The sequence below is a fragment of the Lynx rufus genome, unplaced genomic scaffold (assembly GCF_022079265.1).
Source record: "Lynx rufus isolate CCGP_SWC_20201006 ecotype Redwood Valley unplaced genomic scaffold, mLynRuf1.p SCAF_11, whole genome shotgun sequence".
Lineage (NCBI taxonomy): Eukaryota > Metazoa > Chordata > Mammalia > Carnivora > Felidae > Lynx > Lynx rufus.
The window spans coordinates 68,794,065-68,813,506 of record NW_025814825.1 but is presented as its reverse complement, the minus strand read 5'-3'; the positions used below and the strand labels follow the sequence as shown (position 1 = coordinate 68,813,506).

At 53.2% G+C, this 19,442-nt stretch overlaps 1 protein-coding gene across 2 annotated transcripts in view; it reads right to left on the bottom strand.

Moving 5' to 3' along the window:
• The window catches only part of KNDC1 (kinase non-catalytic C-lobe domain containing 1), a 63,802-nt gene that overhangs the window by 36,054 nt on the left and 8,306 nt on the right, over positions 1-19,442 (bottom strand). For both annotated transcript variants that reach the window (XM_047073652.1, XM_047073653.1), the window contains exons 4-9: positions 6,799-6,951; positions 6,298-6,415; positions 4,427-5,076; positions 1,095-1,209; positions 304-375; positions 150-211 (exon numbers count right to left, since the gene is read on the bottom strand). In XM_047073652.1, the coding sequence (XP_046929608.1) occupies positions 150-211; positions 304-375; positions 1,095-1,209; positions 4,427-5,076; positions 6,298-6,415; positions 6,799-6,951 (1,170 nt within the window). The remainder of the gene's footprint in view (positions 1-149; positions 212-303; positions 376-1,094; positions 1,210-4,426; positions 5,077-6,297; positions 6,416-6,798; positions 6,952-19,442) is intronic.

Genomic DNA, 19,442 nt, shown 5'->3' with positions numbered 1-19,442 from the left:
CCTGCACTGGGGGAGGGCTCCCTGACTCCCCCTGAGTCCCGGTGAGGGGCCCATGCCTCACCCCCAACCCCAGCTCTCTGGGCAGAAGGGGGCGCCACCGAGGGTGTGGGGCAGGAGGCCCTGGGAAGGGACGGGAAGGCCCCAGTTACCTTCTCCGTCACCAGCTCTTGGTCTGCAACTTCAGGAGCCAGAAAAAACGTGTCGTAAGTGCCTGAGAGAGAAAGGCCCAAGCTCTTAGTTTCCCTTTCAGCCTTGGGGGTCTGTGGTGGAGCACAGCTCCTGAGGGTGTCCCCGCGTACGCACCATTGGCAGGGGGTGGGCCGAAGAGAACGGCCCCGTCCTCGGCCACCAGCACGGAGTCCAGGCACAGGTATGCTGCAAGAGAAGGTGGGGTCAGGGTGGCCAGACTCACCGTGGGGACCCGGCTCTCCCGGAAAACCCGCAGTGGTGTGCTCAGGGTGGGGCAGCTCCCCCCCAGCCCGCGGCACCCCGCCCCGCCCCCAGTCTCCAGGGAGCACAGCACAGGGGCCGGGGGCTGGACAGGGTCCGGGGAGGGCTCTTCGAGGCTGCCCCGGGCACATCAAGCTGGGAACTGCAAGCAGCTCAAGGAAGAGGAGGGGCACGGGGGGCGGGACACGGCCCAGCACCCAGCGCTGCCCCCCTGAGGGGCCCCCGTCGAGGCTGCACCCCCAAGGCCTGGGGGTCACAGGACCGGACAGCAGACTTTCTCCTCATCGCCCTCCCCAGGACCTGGTAATCTCAAGGGCTGTCGGCCACCACGCTGTCCGGGAGGGCTGTGCTTCAGGGGGCTGCGGATCGGGGTAGTGTCTGAAATCCCCCCCTCTCCCTGGCCAACGTTGCTTCCTTGGGGACAGTGTCGCCCCACTGAGGGGATGTGGGCCATCCACACAGCTCACACTCTGCCCTGGGCCCCTCTGGTCCCGAGACCAGAGCAGACATGTCCAGGGCACCGCTGGCTCACAGTGGGGACACAGCCGCCTGGCCCCAGGCCGGCCCCATGGCCCACGTGCTCCTCTTGGTCTTGGCCCTGGAACACATCGGGGGGCGGGCTGAACCGTGGGGCAGAACTTCACCTGGGTGCTCGCTGTGTGCACGCAGAGCACTGAGACACGCGTGGGACAGAGCCCAGAGCTCATACTCCTTGAAGGGCCGGCCCAGCTGGCACAGGAGGTCCTGCAGGGAGATGCCCTGGTGGGGAGAAGTCACATCTCAGTGAGAGTGGGTACGTGGGGTCAGCTCAGCCCACCGCTGGGGGAGGGAACTGGGCGGGAACCACCTCGAATCAGGGTGGGATGTGCCTCCCACACAGTGCGCTCCTGACCAAGTGGGCCAAGTCCCCGCATGGACACGAGGGGGGAGGGCGTGAAGGATCAGAACCCCGTGCCCCTGGTGGCGATGTCAGACAGTGCAGCCGTGTGGACAACGGTGTGGCGGGTCCTCAAGATTAAACACAGAATCACCACATGATCGGGCGATCCCACTTCCGGGCGCCCCCCCCCCCCCGAACTGAAAGCGGGGCCTCAGACAGACCCCCCCGTGTCCATGGCAGCAGATTCACAGGAGCCCACAGGCGGAAGGGACCCGAGTGTCCACCGTGGACGAGTGGGTAAACGCAGTGGTCCGTCCACACGGCACGACGTCCCCCAGCCTCGCGGGAGGGAGACACCTGCCACGGGGCAGATGAGCCCTGAGGGCACGATGCCTGGTGACAGAAGCCAGACACAAAAGGACAGGCCCAGTGTGACTCCACCCTCGCGGGGTCCCCAGAGCCATCACGTTCATAGACACAGAGGGCGGATGGTGGGCGCTAGGGGCGGGGAGGGGATGGGGACCTGATCGGGGACAGACCTTCGGTTTGGGGGAATGGGAGAGTCCTGGGGAGGGAGGGTGGGAGTGGCTGCCTGCGGGATGACCGTGCTGGGTGCTCCAGACCACATGCTCAACGGGCGAGAGGGCAAAGTTTATGTGACATGAGCTTCGCTTCACCCCCGTCCCTGCTACACACGGAAGAGTCCTGGGGTCAGGACGCACTCCACTGGAAGGTAGTTCGCCACTTCGAGGCCGCGGGAAGAGCTAGGACCACAGCCTCCACACTTGGGGCACAGAAGTGCACGCTCTAGGGAAGGTTCCAGAGGCAGTGTCTCCACCCTTGACCCTGCTCCACGTGGGGCGCAGCCGCCTTGCTCCTTCTAGCCCCGTTTCTGCAGTGCCTGGCTGGCGGCCCATGTTCCGGGAGCGGTGCACCCCAAGCCTCCTGCTACATGTGGGGATTGAAGCAGCCAGCTCTGAGCCCTGTTCACGCTCCGCAGTGGAGATCTGGGTGCCCTGATGCCTGGGGTGGGGGGAGGTCTGCGTGGCCCCGGTCCCGCGGGGCCTCTGGGGCAGGGAAGCCTAGTGGTCAAGACAGTAGCTGGGCTCCCAGTCAGCCCTGCCCCTCAGTGGCTGCCCGCCCTCCAAGAGGGTGCAAGGCCACTCTGTGCCTCAGGTTACCCATCTGGAAGGCGGGCCGTTGTGAGGTTGTCGGGCATGGGAAGGTGAGCCAAGGCCAGGGCTAGGGTGTGTGACTGGGAGCTCTCTCTGCACAAGCCGGTGTGGAGGTCGGGAGGACGCAGGAGGCCAGTGGAGGCCGTGTGAGCTGAGTGGGGACACATGCATGTGCACGTTAAGCACGTGTCAGTGCACTGGGGTCGTCAGGACAGACATTTGCCTTACGGTAACTATGTTTTTTATGTAAATTACCCTCGGGTCCTTACCAGGCTATGAATACAAATATAAATCACAGACTGTTGACCTTTTGTCCTCTGGGTCAACAGAGCGTGGTGGGAAACATGGCCTTTGGTGCCCTGGTGAGGGCCCAGCGCTGCCCTGCAGCACACTGGCCCCCCAGGTGGCTTTGCCTGAGGACCTCATGGGGACAGAGCGTCGGGGACGGACCTGCTGAGCCCAGGTGTCAGCACACAGAAGGGCCTAGGGCCGCAGGCCCCTCAGAGCACCTGTGGTTCAACTAAACATTGTGCAAACTCCCAGAACGGAGATGCCTGTCCGTCTCAGCAGATGGGGTGCAGCCACCAGGCCTGGGAGACCCCAGCTGCCCTGGGAGACCCTGTCCTGACAGCTGCACAGAACCCCAGCATCGATGAAGATCTGAGGGTGCAGGGCGCCACGCTTGACCCGTGAGCAACCCCAACTCGTGGTGTTAGTGCCTGACGTTGAAAACAAGCCTCAGAGGGGCGCCTGGGTGGCCTGGTGGGTTAAGCGTCCGACTTCGGCTCAGGTCATGATCTCGCTGTCCGTGAGTTCGAGCCCCGTGTCGGGCTCTGTGCTGACAGCTCAGAGCCTGGAGCCTGTTTCAGATTCTGTGTCTCCCTCTCTCTCTGCCCCTCCCCTGTTCATGCTCTGTCTCTCTCTGTCTCAAAAATAAATAAACGTTAAAAAAAAAATTAAAAAAAAAAAAGAAAACAAGCCTCAGAGGGAGTGCCAGGGTTTGGGGGCGGGGCCCCAGGGCTGCGGGGGGTGGAGCGCCAGGGCTGGGGGCGGGGTCCCCAGAGGTGGATGCCCCTTCTGGGCCTGATACTGCCCCGCCTCCCCCTGCAGAGGCAGCTCCCTGCGCATTGTTTGCGTAAGACGATGTGGTCTGATAGGCACGATGGAATACTCCTCGGCCACCAACAAGAATGAAATCTTGCCGTTTGCAATGACGGTTGAGTTAGAGGGTATGACACCAAGCGAGAGAAGTCAGTCAAAGACAGAGACAGATAACCCTATGGTTTCACGCGTGTGAAACTTGGGAAACAAACAGATGAACATAGGGGCAGTGGGGCGAGAAGACAAGAGAATGAAACAAACCACAAGAGACTCTTAAATACGGAGAACAAACCGAAGGTTGATGGAGGGAGGTGGGCGGGGGATGGGCTGGATGGTGACGGGCATTAAGGAGGGCGCTGTCTGGAGTGAGCACTGGGTGAATCACTGGGTTCTACTCCTGAAACCCACGTTGCACTGCATGCTAACCAACTAAAATTTAAATTAAAGAAGATGAAAGAGCATTACCCCCCAGGCAGGGGTGTGCCTCTTTGGTGAATGGGCGGGGTGCTGCGTGCTGGGTGAAGCCAGGTGAGGCCTGGGCGTGTGGGGTGCTCTGTGGGACGCCCCCCCGCACCCCCAGGGGGGCCACAGGGGAGGCTCCGGCCTGGCGTCACACCTGGGGCCACGCCTGGGGCAGGGGGAGGCCGTAGTCACAGCTTCCGTCAGAACCCAGGTAGCTTGCATACAGCTTGCACATTCCTGAGCAGGGGTGAAGGCTCACTCCCTTCCTTGTGGTAAAGGACCAGCAGTGGATGTGTGTGCCGTGTGCTGCCCCCCCCCCCCCCCCGGGGCTCCGCGGGACGGGAACCGCGTCACCCACCTGCTCTGTGGCTGTGCTAGCCGGCTCCCCAGCTCCGTCCAGAATCCCCTCCTCAGCCCTGCAAGTCCCGGGTTCTCGGCCTGCATCTCCAGGGGCCTTGGGTGGGGGCGCGGGGCTTTCCTCCGTGGGGCCCCAGCCCGGCGCCCCAGACGCCCCGTCCCCACCTCTGCCGGCGCCTCCGGGTCCTCCCCGCCGGATCTCGGGCTCCTGCTCTGGCCGCAGTCTGGCCGAGGGCTGTGTCTTGTAGCTGGAAAGGCCATTCATCCCCTCCAGAAAGGCCTTCCTGGGGTCTGGAGGGAAGAGCTCCGATGGGGGCAGCTGGGGGCCCAGCGTCAGGCAGAGGGCGCTGGCCTCCGGGCCGTCGGGCAGGAGCCTGGGGAACGTCTGCACTTTCCTCAGGCAGCTCCTCTCCGGGTCACCCAGGGGGCGCTGGGCGTCCAAGACGAGGCTGGCCAGCCGCTCTCCGTTTCTCACGGGGGCCGACAGTAGGGGCTTGGAAGGCAGGGCCGCGGGCTGCTCCGGGGCGCCGTGGGCTTCGTGGGCGGGGCGCTGGGCGGGGCCCTCTGGGTCCGCGGTGCGGCCCCCGGGCTGCTTTCTGGGCCCTGTGCTTCCTGTCGCCGGCCTCCCGCTGCAGGAGCTCTCGCTGACATCTGGGCCAAAGCAAGGAGATTGCTGTGGGGGACGCGGCCAGTGACCCTGCGGGTCACCAGAGGGGATGGGGATTCCTCTCCTGCACTCCTGGGTCCCCCACTGCTCCCCCCCCACACGTGTCACCATCTGTGTGTGCGTGCGTATATGCCTCCCCGTCTTCATCCACCTCCTTGATCACAAAACCCAGCTGATTCTAAATACTGAGGCTCCAGAGGGTCCGGGCCACGTCCCCAGCCTCCTTGAGCCCCCTCGGGGTTTTCCCAAGGTCACCCAAGCATCTTGTCCAAAGAGCCTTGGCTTTCTGGCACAATTACATAGTGATGTTCCCCGAAGGAAGACACTGAATCTGGCTGCAACCCTGCCCTGTCCTGGTGCACAATGTCCCCCCCACGTGTCTGTGTCTGTGTGAACCACACTAGAGACACACGGCCCCTTTTGTGTCCTGCACGCTGTTGGAGCCACGCCTCAGGCCCGTGGTCCCCGGTGCGGCGGGTCCCTCCGGCCACACGTGCCTCCCCCGAGGGCCCTCCAGGCTCCTCGCTGCGGGCACAGGGCAGAGCGATGTGGGCATTTGTTCGGAAGGCCACCTGAGACCGTGCCAGAGTCTCACGTGAGCCGAGAAAGTCCCAGGTGCTTCAGCAACAGTTTCCATAGCAGAGAAGCAACGGGCCTCAGAGACACTGCGTGGTGTTGGCAAACGGAAACGAAGAGTGAAATGGCCCCGTGTCCAGGGACTGACCTGCTCACAGACTAGGACAGAGACAAGAGGCCTAATACCGGTCACTTCTCACCAGGACCTGGGTTTTCACCCCCAGCCGCACGGGGGTCTGCAAAGCGTGCACAAAGTGACTGAGAGGGTGAGTGTGTACGTGTCGATCTGCGTGCACGTTTGCACAACGGGTTTGTATGTGGGGGAGAGTGCTGTCTTTGTGCACGAGTGTGCATGCTTGTGTACGAGGATGAAGAGGTGTATGACTTTGCACTTTCATGCGTGTTAATGTGAGTGTGAACACGTGTGCTTGTGGGGCACACGTGGTCTGTTTGCATGTGTACACGTGGGTGTTTCATGGTGTGAGAGTACAGAGGTGTGAACACGTGTGTGATCTGTGCTGAGACCTGTGCACGTTCACAGGCACGTATGTGAGTGGGTACGTGCAGGCGTGCGCACGTGTGCGTGACCATCTGTGCGCATGTGCGCGTACGTGTGTGCGTGTGCTTACCTTGAAATGCTCCGAAAGACTCAATGGAGAGCACCCTCCTCCCGACGGCCGAGAGGCTCCGGCACAGGCGGCAGGAGGACGTGAAAAGCATCTTCTTTTCACACAGCGCTATGATGCTCTGCAGACACGCGTGTGAGCGCCTCAGCCGGGACCGCTCACCACGAGGAAGCCCTGTGGCCGACAGCCCGCCCGCCCGCCACGTCTACTTTCTGGCATAAAAACACCCTGTGTCCCGGGATTACGGGAAACCAGGAGATTCTGTTTGGCCCACGAGAATTATAAGCCACGCCTCTTCATAATAACAATGCATAATAAGAAATCAAGTTCTTGTTTAAGCAAAATGCAATGCCACCGAACCCCAGGGGGAGAGCCCGTATGACAGAGGGGCGAGGTATGGGGACAGGAGGGTCCCGTGGGCGTGTGCTGGGGCATCGGGGCCGTGGGGAGGGTCTCAGGTCTCGGCCTGGGGGTGAAGTGCGGGTATGGCCGACGAGTCTTTACCTGGAGGTCTGGCCGGTCCCTGGGGTTCTCTGCCTGCATCTGGCTCAGTAAGGCCTCCAGGTCCTGGCTCAGCCTGGGCTCCGGCTCGGGCTCGGGCTCGGCCACATACTCGAGGGCCGCCTTCAGCGTGGCCCCCAGAGAGTAGATGTGAGCCTGCGGCACCAAAGAGCCTGTCGGTGCCGTGGAGCGTGGCTTGTCCCCACACGGCCTCTGCTCCTCTGGCCAGGAACGGGTGTTTTCGGGGACCACGCCTGCTCTGTAGGGCCGGCACAAGCACGGCCAAGGTAGCGCCTCCCCCCACCGCGGGGCCCCAGGCGCGTGGGTGTGGGGTCTGTGCTGGCCTGGTTGCGCCCACCGGTGCCCCTCCCGGGCTCCCGGCCCACCCCAGCACCACCCAGGGTGCACAGATGCTAGGGTCCCACCTGTGAAGGCTGCCGTGTCTCTGAAGGGCGGAGTCTTCTATTTTTAAACCTGCATTTCTCTAATTGTGAATGAGACTGAGCATCGCTGGGCACGGTTTTAACTTTTCCTCTTTCTGCCCACTCGTGGACTCCCTACCTCCACCGCGTCGTGGCCTGTTTGGGGCGCACCCTTGGCGCACTGGGGATCGGACTCCTGGTCTGTGTGCCACACATATGTTCTCTCCTCTTGTCACTTAGCTTTCGACGCGGTTCGTGCAGTTTTTGACATTCAAAACTTCCTTTTAAGTTTTTACTTTTATTTAAGTAGTCTCCATACCTAAGGTGGGGCTCGAACTCACGACCCCGAGACCGAGAGTCGCACGGTCCTCCAACTGAGCCAGCCACGCGCCCCTTGACATTCATAATGTCTAAGGTTTAATTGGTGAAATCAGACGCTTTTTCTTCAGCTGCTTCTTAGGAGGAAGCTCCCTAACCCGAGATGATAAAGACAGCTTGCTTTTGTTTCCTCCAATATTTTTATAATTTTTACACACCCAGCTCTGACCCATTTGAAGTGTGTCAGAGTGCTGGCGTGCTGCAGGGTCTGGGCTTCCTTCCCTCCTGGTAGAGAGCACCCCCTGGCACCATTTAAAGAAGATCCCACCCTCTGGTGCTGAGCCACTGCCCGTCCCGCTGGCTCCCCTGGGACCCTGAGAACCAGCTGGCCTCTCCTCCTGTCCTCCTGTCCAGACGGTGCTATTTTAATTATAGTAGCTTCAGAGTGTATTTTCACGTCCTGAGGACAAGTCGTCATTCTTTTTTTTCTTAAAAAGTTTGATTATTTTCACATGTGTCAGGTTTTAGAAAACAAATCTAAGTTCCCCTATTCCCATTGAGAAAACAAACTAAAAACAGTTGGGATTTTATTGTAATTGCACTGACATCGCAGAATTCTTACAAGATAAAATGCTTAGGATGTCACCAAGATGGCCACCAACATGTCCCCAGGGCCTGTTCCTCAACAGCAATTCAACCTCCATCCATGGCCAAGAGCCTCCCTGTGGGGGCTGTGGGAGCCAGTGTCTCGCACCAAGGGAACCTGGAGGGAGTGTCGCCCACCTGTGTGTCAGGTAACAGGCAAGACAGACCTCGGTCCTGGCTGTGGACCCTACTGCTGGACTAACGGGGAAAAAAAGACAAGACTCGAATTAACAGAATCGGAAGGGAAAGAGGAGACACTACAAGTAACACCACAGAAATCCACAGGATCTTAAGAGACTAGTACGAACAACTGCACGGCAACAAATCGGATAACCTAGAAAAAAGTGGATAAATTCCTAGAAACATAAAGCACACCAAGACCGAACCATGAAGAAATCGAAAATCTGGACAGACCGTTACTAGAAAAGAGATTGAATCTGTAATCAAAGACCTCTCAACAAAGAAAAGCCCAGGACCAGATGGTTTCCCTAATGAACTCTACCAAATATTTACAGAAGAATTAATACCAATCCTTCTTAAATTCTTCCAGAAAATTAAAGACAAGGGAACACTTGCAAACTCATTTTGTGAGGCCAACACTACTCTGATACCAAGGCCAGATAAGGAACCAAAAGAAAACTATAGGCCAATATCCCTGATGAACATAGATGTATAAATTCTCAGCAAAATGTCAGCAAGCTGAATTCAACAACAATCATAAGGATCACGCACCATGGTCAAGTGGGATTTGTCCCAGGGTTGCAAGGGTGGTTCAACACCTGCACATCAGCCAACTTGATGACGACATTAGTAGAATGAAGGATGACAATTGTACGACCACCTCAGTGGGTGCAGCAAAAGCATTTGACAAAATTCATCATCTTTCATGATAAAAACTCTCAAGAGACTGAGTGGGGAAGAAACATATCTCAACATAACAAAGGCCACATGTGACAAGCCTCCAGCTGACATCACACTCAACGGTGACAGGTTGAGTCCTTCTCCTCTAAGATCAGAGCAAGACAAGGGTGCCCACTGTCCCCTCTCCTATGCAACACAGCCCTGGAAGTCCCAGACAGAGCAATCAGGCAAGAAAAAGAAATAAAATACATCCAAATCAGAAGGGAAGAGGTAAAACTGTCTCTGTTTGCACACAATATAATCCTACACACAGAAGAGCCTAACGAGTCCACCAGAACCCTGTTAGAAGCATCGACAATTCCGTAAAGTTGCAGGACACAAAATCCATATGCAGAAGCCAGTTATATTTTGTCCACTAACAATGAAATATAGGAAAATAAATACAGAAAACAATCCCATTCACAATAGCATCAAAAACATAATTAAGAATAAATCTAACCAAAGAAGTGAAAACTTTGTACATTTAAAAGTTTAAGACTTTGGGGCACCTGGGTGGCTCAGTCGGTTGAGCGTCCGACTTTGGCTCAGGTCATGATCTCACAGTTTGTGAGTTCAAGCTCCGCATCAGGCTCTGTGCTGACAGCTCGGAGCCTGGGGCCTGCTTTGGATTCTGTGTCTCTCTCCACCCCTCCTCCACTCACGCTCTTTCCCTCTCTCTCCCTCTCTCTCAAAAATAAATAAACATTAAAAAAATTTAAAAAAAGTTTAAGAAAAAAAAAGTTTGGTGAAAGAAATTAAAGAAGACACAAATAAATGGGAAGAGACGCCATATTCACGGGCTGGAAGAATTAGTATTGTTAAACGTTTGTATTGGTATTGTTAGTATTTTTAGAATTAGTATTGTTAAATATTTGTCCATACTACCCAAAGTCATCTATAGATTGAATGCAATCCCTATCAAAATTCTGATGGCATTTTTCACAGAAATAGAAAGAAATAGACCCCTAAACAGCCAAAGCAATCCTGAGAAAGAAGAATGAAGCTGGAGGCATCACATGTCCTGATTTCAAAGCTATGGCAGCCCAAACAGCATGGTACTGGAATAAAAACAGACACACAGACCAATGGAAGCGAATTGAGAGTCCAGAAATAAACTCAAGTCTACACAGTCAACCGATATTTGACAAGGGAGCCAGTAATACTCAATGGGGAAAGGACAATGTCTTCAATAAATGTTGGGCAACTGGATAATCACCTGCAGAACAAAGAAGCCGGACTATCTTGCACCACTTACAAATGGACAAAAATGAACTCAAAATGGATTAAATATTTAAAAAAATTTTTTAAGTTTTTTTTTTTATCTGAGCTTTTGAAATTAAAATAGCAATGCAATCTCACTGGAACGATTGGAACATTATTGCACAAAGATGTATAAAAGCAAAGATAATTGATCACCTTTCCTCCAATGCTATTTCAGTGATAACAGTGTGATATGCATCCTTGTTCACACATACGAGAAAAAAAACTAAAATAGGCAGAATCTCAGGCAAAACCAGAGAATCCCAAAGTGCTTGAGACTTTTCAGCAAGATCAAAGCCGACCAGAATTACCTTCTTTGTTTTTAAATTTTTTTTAACATTTATTCATTTTTTTAAAAAAATTTTTTTTTCAACGTTTATTTATTTTGGGGACAGAGAGAGACAGAGCATGAACGGGGGAGGGGCAGAGAGAGAGGGAGACACAGAATCGGAAACAGGCTCCAGGCTCCGAGCCATCAGCCCAGAGCCTGACGCGGGGCTCGAACTCACGGACCGCGAGATCGTGACCTGGCTGAAGTCGGACGCTTAACCGACTGCGCCACCCAGGCGCCCCTAACATTTATTCATTTTTGAGAGACAGAGAGACAGAGTGTGAGCAGGAGAGGGGCAGAGAGAGAGGGAGACACAGAATCCAAAGCAGCTCTAGGCTCTGAGCTGTCAGCACAGAGCCCGACACAGGGCCCCAACCAACAATCTGTGAGATCATGACCTGAGCTGAAGTTGTACGCTTAATGAACTGAATCACCTAGGTGCCCCCAGAATTATCTTCTTTGGATTGAATCTTAATATAGAAAGATCTAGACTGAAGGCTTGGGGCTAGAGTCAGGCAGAGGTCACAAAAGGGCACCAAGAGAAGCAGACCTTGAGGATTTAGTTCTAGACAATTAGCCCTGAGCAGAATCCTAGATGCTATACATTTGGATTTCTCAATTTTGATTTTCTTAACCAAGCTTCACAGAAGGAGGCATATGGTGACATGGCAATCAGTGACTGTCATGTATCCTTACGACAGCTCTTACCACCAAAGTGTATTTAATATGATGTTTTTGTGGGCATGGTTATATTGTGCAAAAATTCCAAATTCAAGAAAAGAAGACACATGATCCCGACTGTCAGAGCACAGGAAGAGAAGTCATGGACCAAGGGGCAGATGAACAAGTAAACAATCAGCAGAATGAACCAAGGACTTAATAGCGGTGTGTGCGGAGTGGTGTGGGAGGAGGGTCTGGTTCAGGTGTATTTTTGGACAAGATGGGCCTGGAGAGGAACATGCAGCGACCTCTGCCTAGTGCCTTTGCCCAGGGAGGTGCTGGAAGGAAAACTAATTTCTCATGCAGAGATACATTTCAGTATGAATCCCATGGAGCATGATCCCACGATGCCCAAGCTATCTCTTTGGGGCTTTTGACTTACAATGTGCTATGCAAATTGTGAGATCACAAATACCATTAAAGCTACAAAATGTATCTGTCTACTCCATGGGAGAATTTGAGGAAATAACCCTTCTTTCTTCCCTTCCCTTCCTATCTATCTATCTATCTATCTATCTATCTATCTAATCTATCTATCTATCTAATCTATCTATCATCATCATCTCCTATCTATTCATCAATGATTCATCTATTTATATAATCCTATGTATGTATGTATATACAAAAAATGGATTAAAGACTTAACATAAGACCCCAAGCCATAACATTCCTAGAAGAAAACACAGGGAAGAAGCTCTGAGACATTGGTCTTGGCAATGAGTTTTTGGATGCGACACCAAAGCACAAGCAACAAAAGAAAAAACAAATAAGTGGGATGACAGCAAATAACGAGCTTCTGAAGAGTGAAGGGAAGAGTCGACATAATGAAAAGACAACCTACAGAAAGGGAGAAAATATTTGTAAGCCACCTGCCTCATAGGCAGTTCATATCCAAAATATATGAGGAGCTCAGACGACTCAACAGCAAGGAAACAATCTGATTAAAAAAATGGGCAGAGGAACTGAATGGAGGTTTTCCCAAAGAAGACATCCGGATGGCCGACAGGTACCTGAAAAGATGCTCACCATCGCTCACCATCGGGGAAACGCAAATCAAAACCACACCTGTTAGGATGGCTATTGAGAAGACAAGGGGTGATATGTGTTGGTGTGGATGTGGTGCTGGTGGGAATGCAAACTGGTGCAGCCAGTGTGGAAAACAGCACGGCGGTTCCTCAAAAATTAAACACCGGATAACCCTATCGTCCAGCCATCCCACTTCTGGGTACATGTCCAAAGGAAGTGAAATCAGGCAATCGAAGAGCTGTGTGCACCCCACGCTCACGCAGCTTTGCTTACAAAAGCCAAGAAGTGGAAGCAGCCTGTCTATGTTTGGAAGAATCAGCAACGAGAGGAGCATCACTCAGCCACAGGAAAGGATGGCCCGTGAAGGCATTAGGCTGTGTGAGATAAGTCTGACAGAGGAGGACAAATGCTGGGTGCTCTTACTTCTACGTGGAATCTAAAAAAGCCAGACTCACAGAAACAGAGAGTGGAGTGGAGGTTGCCAAGGGCTGGGGGTGGAGGAAACAGGGAGATGTTGGAGACAGGACCGAAACTCACGCTTATAAGATGTGTAGGTTCCTGGCATCTAATGTGCAGCTTGGTGACTACAGTGAACAACACTGTATTATACACTTGAAGGTTAAGAGAGTAGATGCTAAGTGTTCTCACAACCAAAAAAATGGTAATGACGTGATGGAGGTGTTAGCTAACCCTATTGGTAGTGTGAATCATTTTGCAAGATACAAATGTATTAAGTCATTAGTTTGTACGCAAACTTGCGCAACGTCATACGTCAGTTATGCCTCCCAAAAGCTGGGGCAAACTTAGATGCAGGGATAGGGTCTGTCTCCTCCCTTCTCGCATCCTATTTTCTTACCTTTGGAAAAGCGGTTCACTTTACATTTCTATCCTTCCTGCTATATTTACTCCGGACTTTCTGTAGTTGTTGTTGCTGTTATAAATGAAACATTTTCCATTTCATCTCTAACCAGTAATTACCAATACAAAGAGAAGCTACTTATTTTTTTGGGATGTATCTTGTTTCCACCTGGCCTCTGAAGCCTCTTATTCTGTCATTTTCCACTGAAGCCGCTTAGACTTCAGGCCCACAAACTTGCTCTCTACAGACAAGGCAATCCTGTCCCCTGACCCCACACACCAATCAGCGTTGGCCTCCCGCTGCCTGCTTGGGCCCCCATGTACGTGGCTGAGCTGCACTGATGACTCCCAAATCCATCCACTCTCCCCATGCCCAAAGCTGGGCCGCTGGGCCACTACCCCACCTCTCACAGAAGACATTGGAACTCCCAGCCCTGGTCCCCAAGAAGAGGGCGGCCTTCTCTCTCTTCTCACACACTGACCATGTCGATCACACCCCGGGGCCCCTGCCTGGGGTCCCACGCAGCCAGTGTCCAGGGCTTCCTGAAGGGGCCAAACTTAAGTCAAGGGGCTTCAAGGACTCGGGCAGATGCCTTGTTTTAGGGACCTTGCTGGTTGCTAATGCTTGGGGTAGAAGGAGAGGCAAACCCTATGAGGCCCTACCTGTAGGACTCCAGCCGGGACTATGAGCTGTGGGAGTGCAGTTCTGCCCACCACCCTCATCACAGCTCTGAGAATAAAACCTGTCTCTGTGCCTGCAAGGCCAGGGTATCTGCTTCTGCCTTTACCACTCCCTATTTCCCTTCAGGAACACTGGTACCCATCTATCCAACCACCTGTCTATGGTCATCCATCTACCCACCCACACATCCATCCATCCATCCATCCATCCATCCATCCATGTATACATCTATCCATGCATCCACCCACCCACCCACCCAAACATCCATCCATCCACTCATCCATCATTCCATATCTTTTAGTTTTACAATAACTCAGCAAATAAACTTCTTATTGGTTGTTGGATGACGCTGTCCATGACAGGCTGGCCAATATCAGCATCTTTGCCACTCAAGCATTTTTGCACGTTTCCTTCTGTCTTGGAAGCCCCTCCCAGGTCTCAATCTGGTGAACCCTACTCACCCTTCAGGTTCCAACCTGAATATCACTTTCTCATAGAGTGGCCTCCAGGGACTTTTGACCTGGCTGGGGACCCTGTCATCTCCTCGAAAGGCCCCATTCTCCTCTCTCAGGACCCAGCCCACTGCCTACATCAAGTCTATCCCCTGTGAAAGACCATGACTCCCGTGAGGCAGGAGCCCATCTGTTCTGTTCACTGTGAGGCCTGACATACATGTCTGTGGACAAATGGCAGTGGGCAGTAATAGTGGGTGGCGGATGCTGAGGTCATCCTGGCTAGGCTCCACTGGAACCCGAACATACTCAGGGTGATAAGGTCCAGAGAAGACTCCTGTAGCAGTCGGGGGCTTGCCTGGGGCAGGCCTTGAATGTTGGCCGTGGGTCATAGTTTTAGCTTTTGGAAACTAGCCCATCTCTGGGGTTTCCTGAGCAAGGGTTGAGATGTTCAGAGGATGGTCCCAGGAGGGCCAGCTTCCATGCATCTTGGGTTTTAGGGAGACTGAAGGGTCAGCCCAGCAGTGGGTGGGTGGTGGGGTAGGGTCACAAGGGGGAATTCAGTATGAGGACTTGAGGACTGCTACCTATCTTTGTCCTCTCTCTGGGGCGGATGTGGGGGCAAGACCAGGCCGGCAGGGGCTGGTGGGCAGCAGCATGAGCTATGCCAACTAGAGGTCTGGAAGGTGTGTGGTGGGCAAGAGGATGGGCTCAGTCTTGACACGGCCAGCAAGTGGTCCAACGGGCTGCACCCGCGCAATAGTGCAGAGACACAGAGGTCAGGGCCAGAGGCGTCTTGGTGTCACAGCAGCAGTGGCACTAAGAAAACACATTTGCCACCGTGGTTCCTATGGGCAGGGGGTTGCCACCCCAGGACGCAGGCAGGAACAGGTGCCTGGGCAGACCTGACGAGCCCACGTGACACGTGCAGTTATTCCTGGGGTCTCCAGATGTGACGCTTAGGGATGTTCTGACAGCCCCAGGGACAGGCACCAGCATGAAGCTAATACAAGAGTAGAACAGAGACCCTGGAATCACAGGGCTGATGGGGGATGCATGGGCCCATGCAAACACTGGGACCAAGGCATCGGTGCACTCTGCAGGCCCCTTTCATGTGTCAGGTAAGAAGGATTGTTTGCTCCATGGACGGAAAAACAAAGAAAATCACCTATCACCCATTGGGAATTAAGATAACTCAGAAAACAAGACTTTTCATTATAGGAAGATTCTAGAGACGTGAAGCACTTAAGACTTGGGAACCCTGCTTGTCACTGTGGACAGGCTGGGTTGTGGACTCTATCATGGACCCACCTGGCCCTGCACCCCATAGGGTGCTGCCATGCTTGTGACATGTGTGTTTCTGTATGTGTATTACACCTCAAAAAAAAGGCAGACAAAACTCAACCCGTTCTTGTTGCCAAACAACTCATAGGCTAAAGAAGAAATCCCAGTGGGAATTAAAAGAAATACTTAGAAGTAGAAAATACTGTAGATGCTACAAGGCAAAGCTTGCAGGATGCAGCTAAACCCATGTTTTGAGGGAAATTCATAGCCTGGGATATAAATGTTCATATTAGAAAGGAAGATAGGCTGAAGACAGACGAGCTGAGTGTCCAACTTATTTTAGAGAAGGAATACTTACCAAACTCAAAACAAGGAAAAGAGAATGGAAAGTAGAGCAGAATCAGTCGAAAAAGAAAATGAAACCACATCGGGAAAGATCATGTGGTATAAAGTGGGCTCTTTGAAGAAACTAACAAAGTAAAACCCCCCAGTGCGACTGACAAGTGCAAGGGAAGAGAATTTAAATTATCCAATATCCCACAGACAGTGCAGGGACTAAGAAGGGACACTGTCTACAACCAAACGCTGATGACTTAAAAAACAATTAAAAATGGGTACATTTCAGAAATATTCAGCTTACCAGAGAGCTGATTCAATGAGAAATACAAAATAGATGGACCCTGTAACTGTTAAAAATTGAGCAGCACTGAAAGAACTTCCTTCAAAGGGAACAGGTGGCCTCATAAGTAAGTGGGACCAGCCCTCCAGGAGCAGTGCGCCCTGTCGTTACATAAACCCTCCCAGGCAGGGGCAGGGGCGCTCGCACAGACTGAGAGGGCCCTGCCCCCAGTACCAGTCGGAAACGGCACAAAACCCCAGAGTAAGCACCAGCAGATCCAATGCAACAGTGCACCAAGAAGATAAGACAGCTGGCCTGGTTTCTCTAAGCAGGAAAGGATGAATTGACATTAGAAAATAAATGCGTAAGTATTAAAAATCTCAATGATCAGTTCAAAGGGTGCAGAAACATTTTCGTAAAACCTAAGGTACATTCGTGATAGGACATGGCACAGAGGGCAGGCACGTAGCAAACGCCACCCTGGCTTTTCCCCCCAGAAGGGGAGAAACAGCACTTTCTGAGCCCCGTGTCCCTGAGGCAGGATGCGGGCCCGCTACACTGTGCTACCTGGCACCTTGCTGCGGCTCCTGTGGGCACAGAGCAGGATGAGAAGGGAGACGTGATGCAAAACCTTTGCACAGGCTGGTGACCTGGTCAGTTAGACAGAAAAGCTAAAGAATCTGTAAGTTATGGGAAATAACGAAAGAGTTTAGCAAGGTGGATGGACATAAGATTGAGATAATAAGTGAACTGCGTTTCCAAAGACTAGCAACAAACAAGCAGAAAAATGCAATGACAAGATGACCATCAATTTAGAATAGAAGCAGAAAATATCCGGTTCCAGAGCATAAACTAGTAAGTGATATTCAAGACTCCTACAGTGAAAAAATGTTACTGAGATCTAAATAAATGCAAAGGAAGAAGTGTTCATGGAGAAGAACTTATAATGACTGAATTCTCCCCAAAGTGATGGACAGATTCAATAGAGGTGTTTTTTTAATGTTTATTTATTTATTTTGAGAGAGAGAGAGAGTGGGGGGGGTGGTAGAGAGAGAGGGAGAGAGAATCCCAAGCAGGCTCCGTGCTGTCATCACAGAGCCCAACGTGGGGCTTGATCCCACGAACAGCGAGATCGTGACCTGAGCCGAAACCAAGAGTTGGACACCCAACCGACTGAGCCCCCCAGACGCCCCTTGATTCAGCAGAGGATTTTGTGGAACCTGATAGCTAATTCTCAGATTGACGTGCAAGAGTGAAGGCTGAGCAGAGTCAGAACACTTGAAAAAGGACAGGAGCGGGTGCCCAGCCGGGAGGGCTGGGTCTGGGGCAGGGGCCGGGAGCACGGAGCCGGGAAGCCCACCCTGCTGTCCAGAGCTGGGTGCACAGCGGCTGTGGCCAGCATCGGGGTTGGCAGGTCCAGGAGCGGGTATCCACAGGGAGACGCATAAAACTGGGCCGTTACCTCAGCTACAGAAAAAAGTCAATTATGTAGAAATTACGAGCACGTCCCTGTTAGACCTTGGGGGTGGCGAGGTTTCTTAAGGTACAACAAGTACTAACAATGAGAGAAAACATGAATAAATTTGACTATATTAGGGCTGAGAGGAGATTATACTAAGGCAGGAGACCTCCAAGGGGCCCCTCCTGGGGCGAACGGTTTTCAGGGTGACTGGGCCATGCTCTTTGCCGCCTCTGTGTCGTGCGGTCCGAGCGCACCCTGGACCCTCCGGGGTACACCCGCGGTGCCATCGCGACAGGCCGCACGCTGCCGTGGAAACCACGCTGGCTTCCACAGAGCAGGGCGCTACGGGGCTTGCAGATGTGTGAAACAGCCCCACCCTTCTCACTGTTTTCTTGGGAAAATGCTGCTATTGCTAGTAGAAATACGTCCCGTGTGTCAACAGGCAGCAGTTTGATGCTATTTTTAAGTGAATTACTAGGTAACCGCTTCCCACGTCTCAGCCCTGGTCTACACCACGGACCGGTAGGCGTAACCCGCACAAACAGAAGCTCTGGCCCTGGCTGCTCTGAGATTTGCAGGGGCGTAAAGGGGTCCCGAGAGCCAAAGAGGCTGAGAGCCGCTCGCTGCCTTAAAGACGGCGTGAAGACAAGTTACAGACGAGACCTTTACGGTCCCGGCAAGACGGTGAGACTCTGAAGAAAAGCACGAGGAGACGGGCCCGCGGGCGGCCGGAGCGCACGTGTGGCCACCGCGTCGCTGGGCTCACGCCTCGGAGGAGCTGCGGCCCAGACCCACGGAGAAGGCGCAGCGCGGGCGGAGAGGCTCGCTACTTCACAGGGGTGACAATGACAGCGCGCGTGGCCCGATGAATCTTCGCGGAAGTGCGTAAAAGGAAGTTCCAGAGGATGGCACGCATCGCAGCTGATGCTCGTTTTAGAATGTTAAAAACAGCGCGAACGAAACGATACTGCTTTTAGGCACAGAACCGCGAGGGGACAGGGAAGGAGTGCAGGAGCCTAGCCGGCGGACCGGGGGCGGGGGCGGAGGACATCACTACTTTCTGGGCTTTAGTGTCGTGTCCGGTCCGGTTCTAAAGATGCAGTGAAGGGGCGCCCGGGCGGCTCAGTCAGTTCATCTGACTCCAGCTCAGGTCATGACCTCGAAGTCCGTGTGTTCGAGCCCCGCGTCAGGCTCTGTGCTGACACCTCAGAGTCTAGACTGCTTCTGATTCTGTGTCTCCCTCTTTCTCTGCCCCTCCCCTGTTCCTTTTTTCTATCTATCTATCTCTCAAAATAAAATAAAATAAAATAAAATAAAATAAAATAAAATAAACATTAAAGATGCAGTGAAAAGGCAGAAGCCTGTGCACAGACCAGGGACGGGAACGGCCACAAACAGAAGGGCACGCGGACCTGGTGCTGACCCTTCAGGGAAGCCAGGGACCTGACCCACCAGCGACTCGGGCCTGCGTCCTGCTGCCAGCGGAGCTGGGACAAGGGCCTCTCAGCGAGGGGCTGGGTTCCAGCTTATTTTAAAGGAAAATTGAGCACAGGAGGAGCCAATCCTAAAACTCTCATTTGGGGGTGAAAACGTAACCTAATGTCACTAAGCTAATGTGTTTTCATCTACAGTTTTGAGTTTGTAACTAAACACTTACTTGTTAACAAG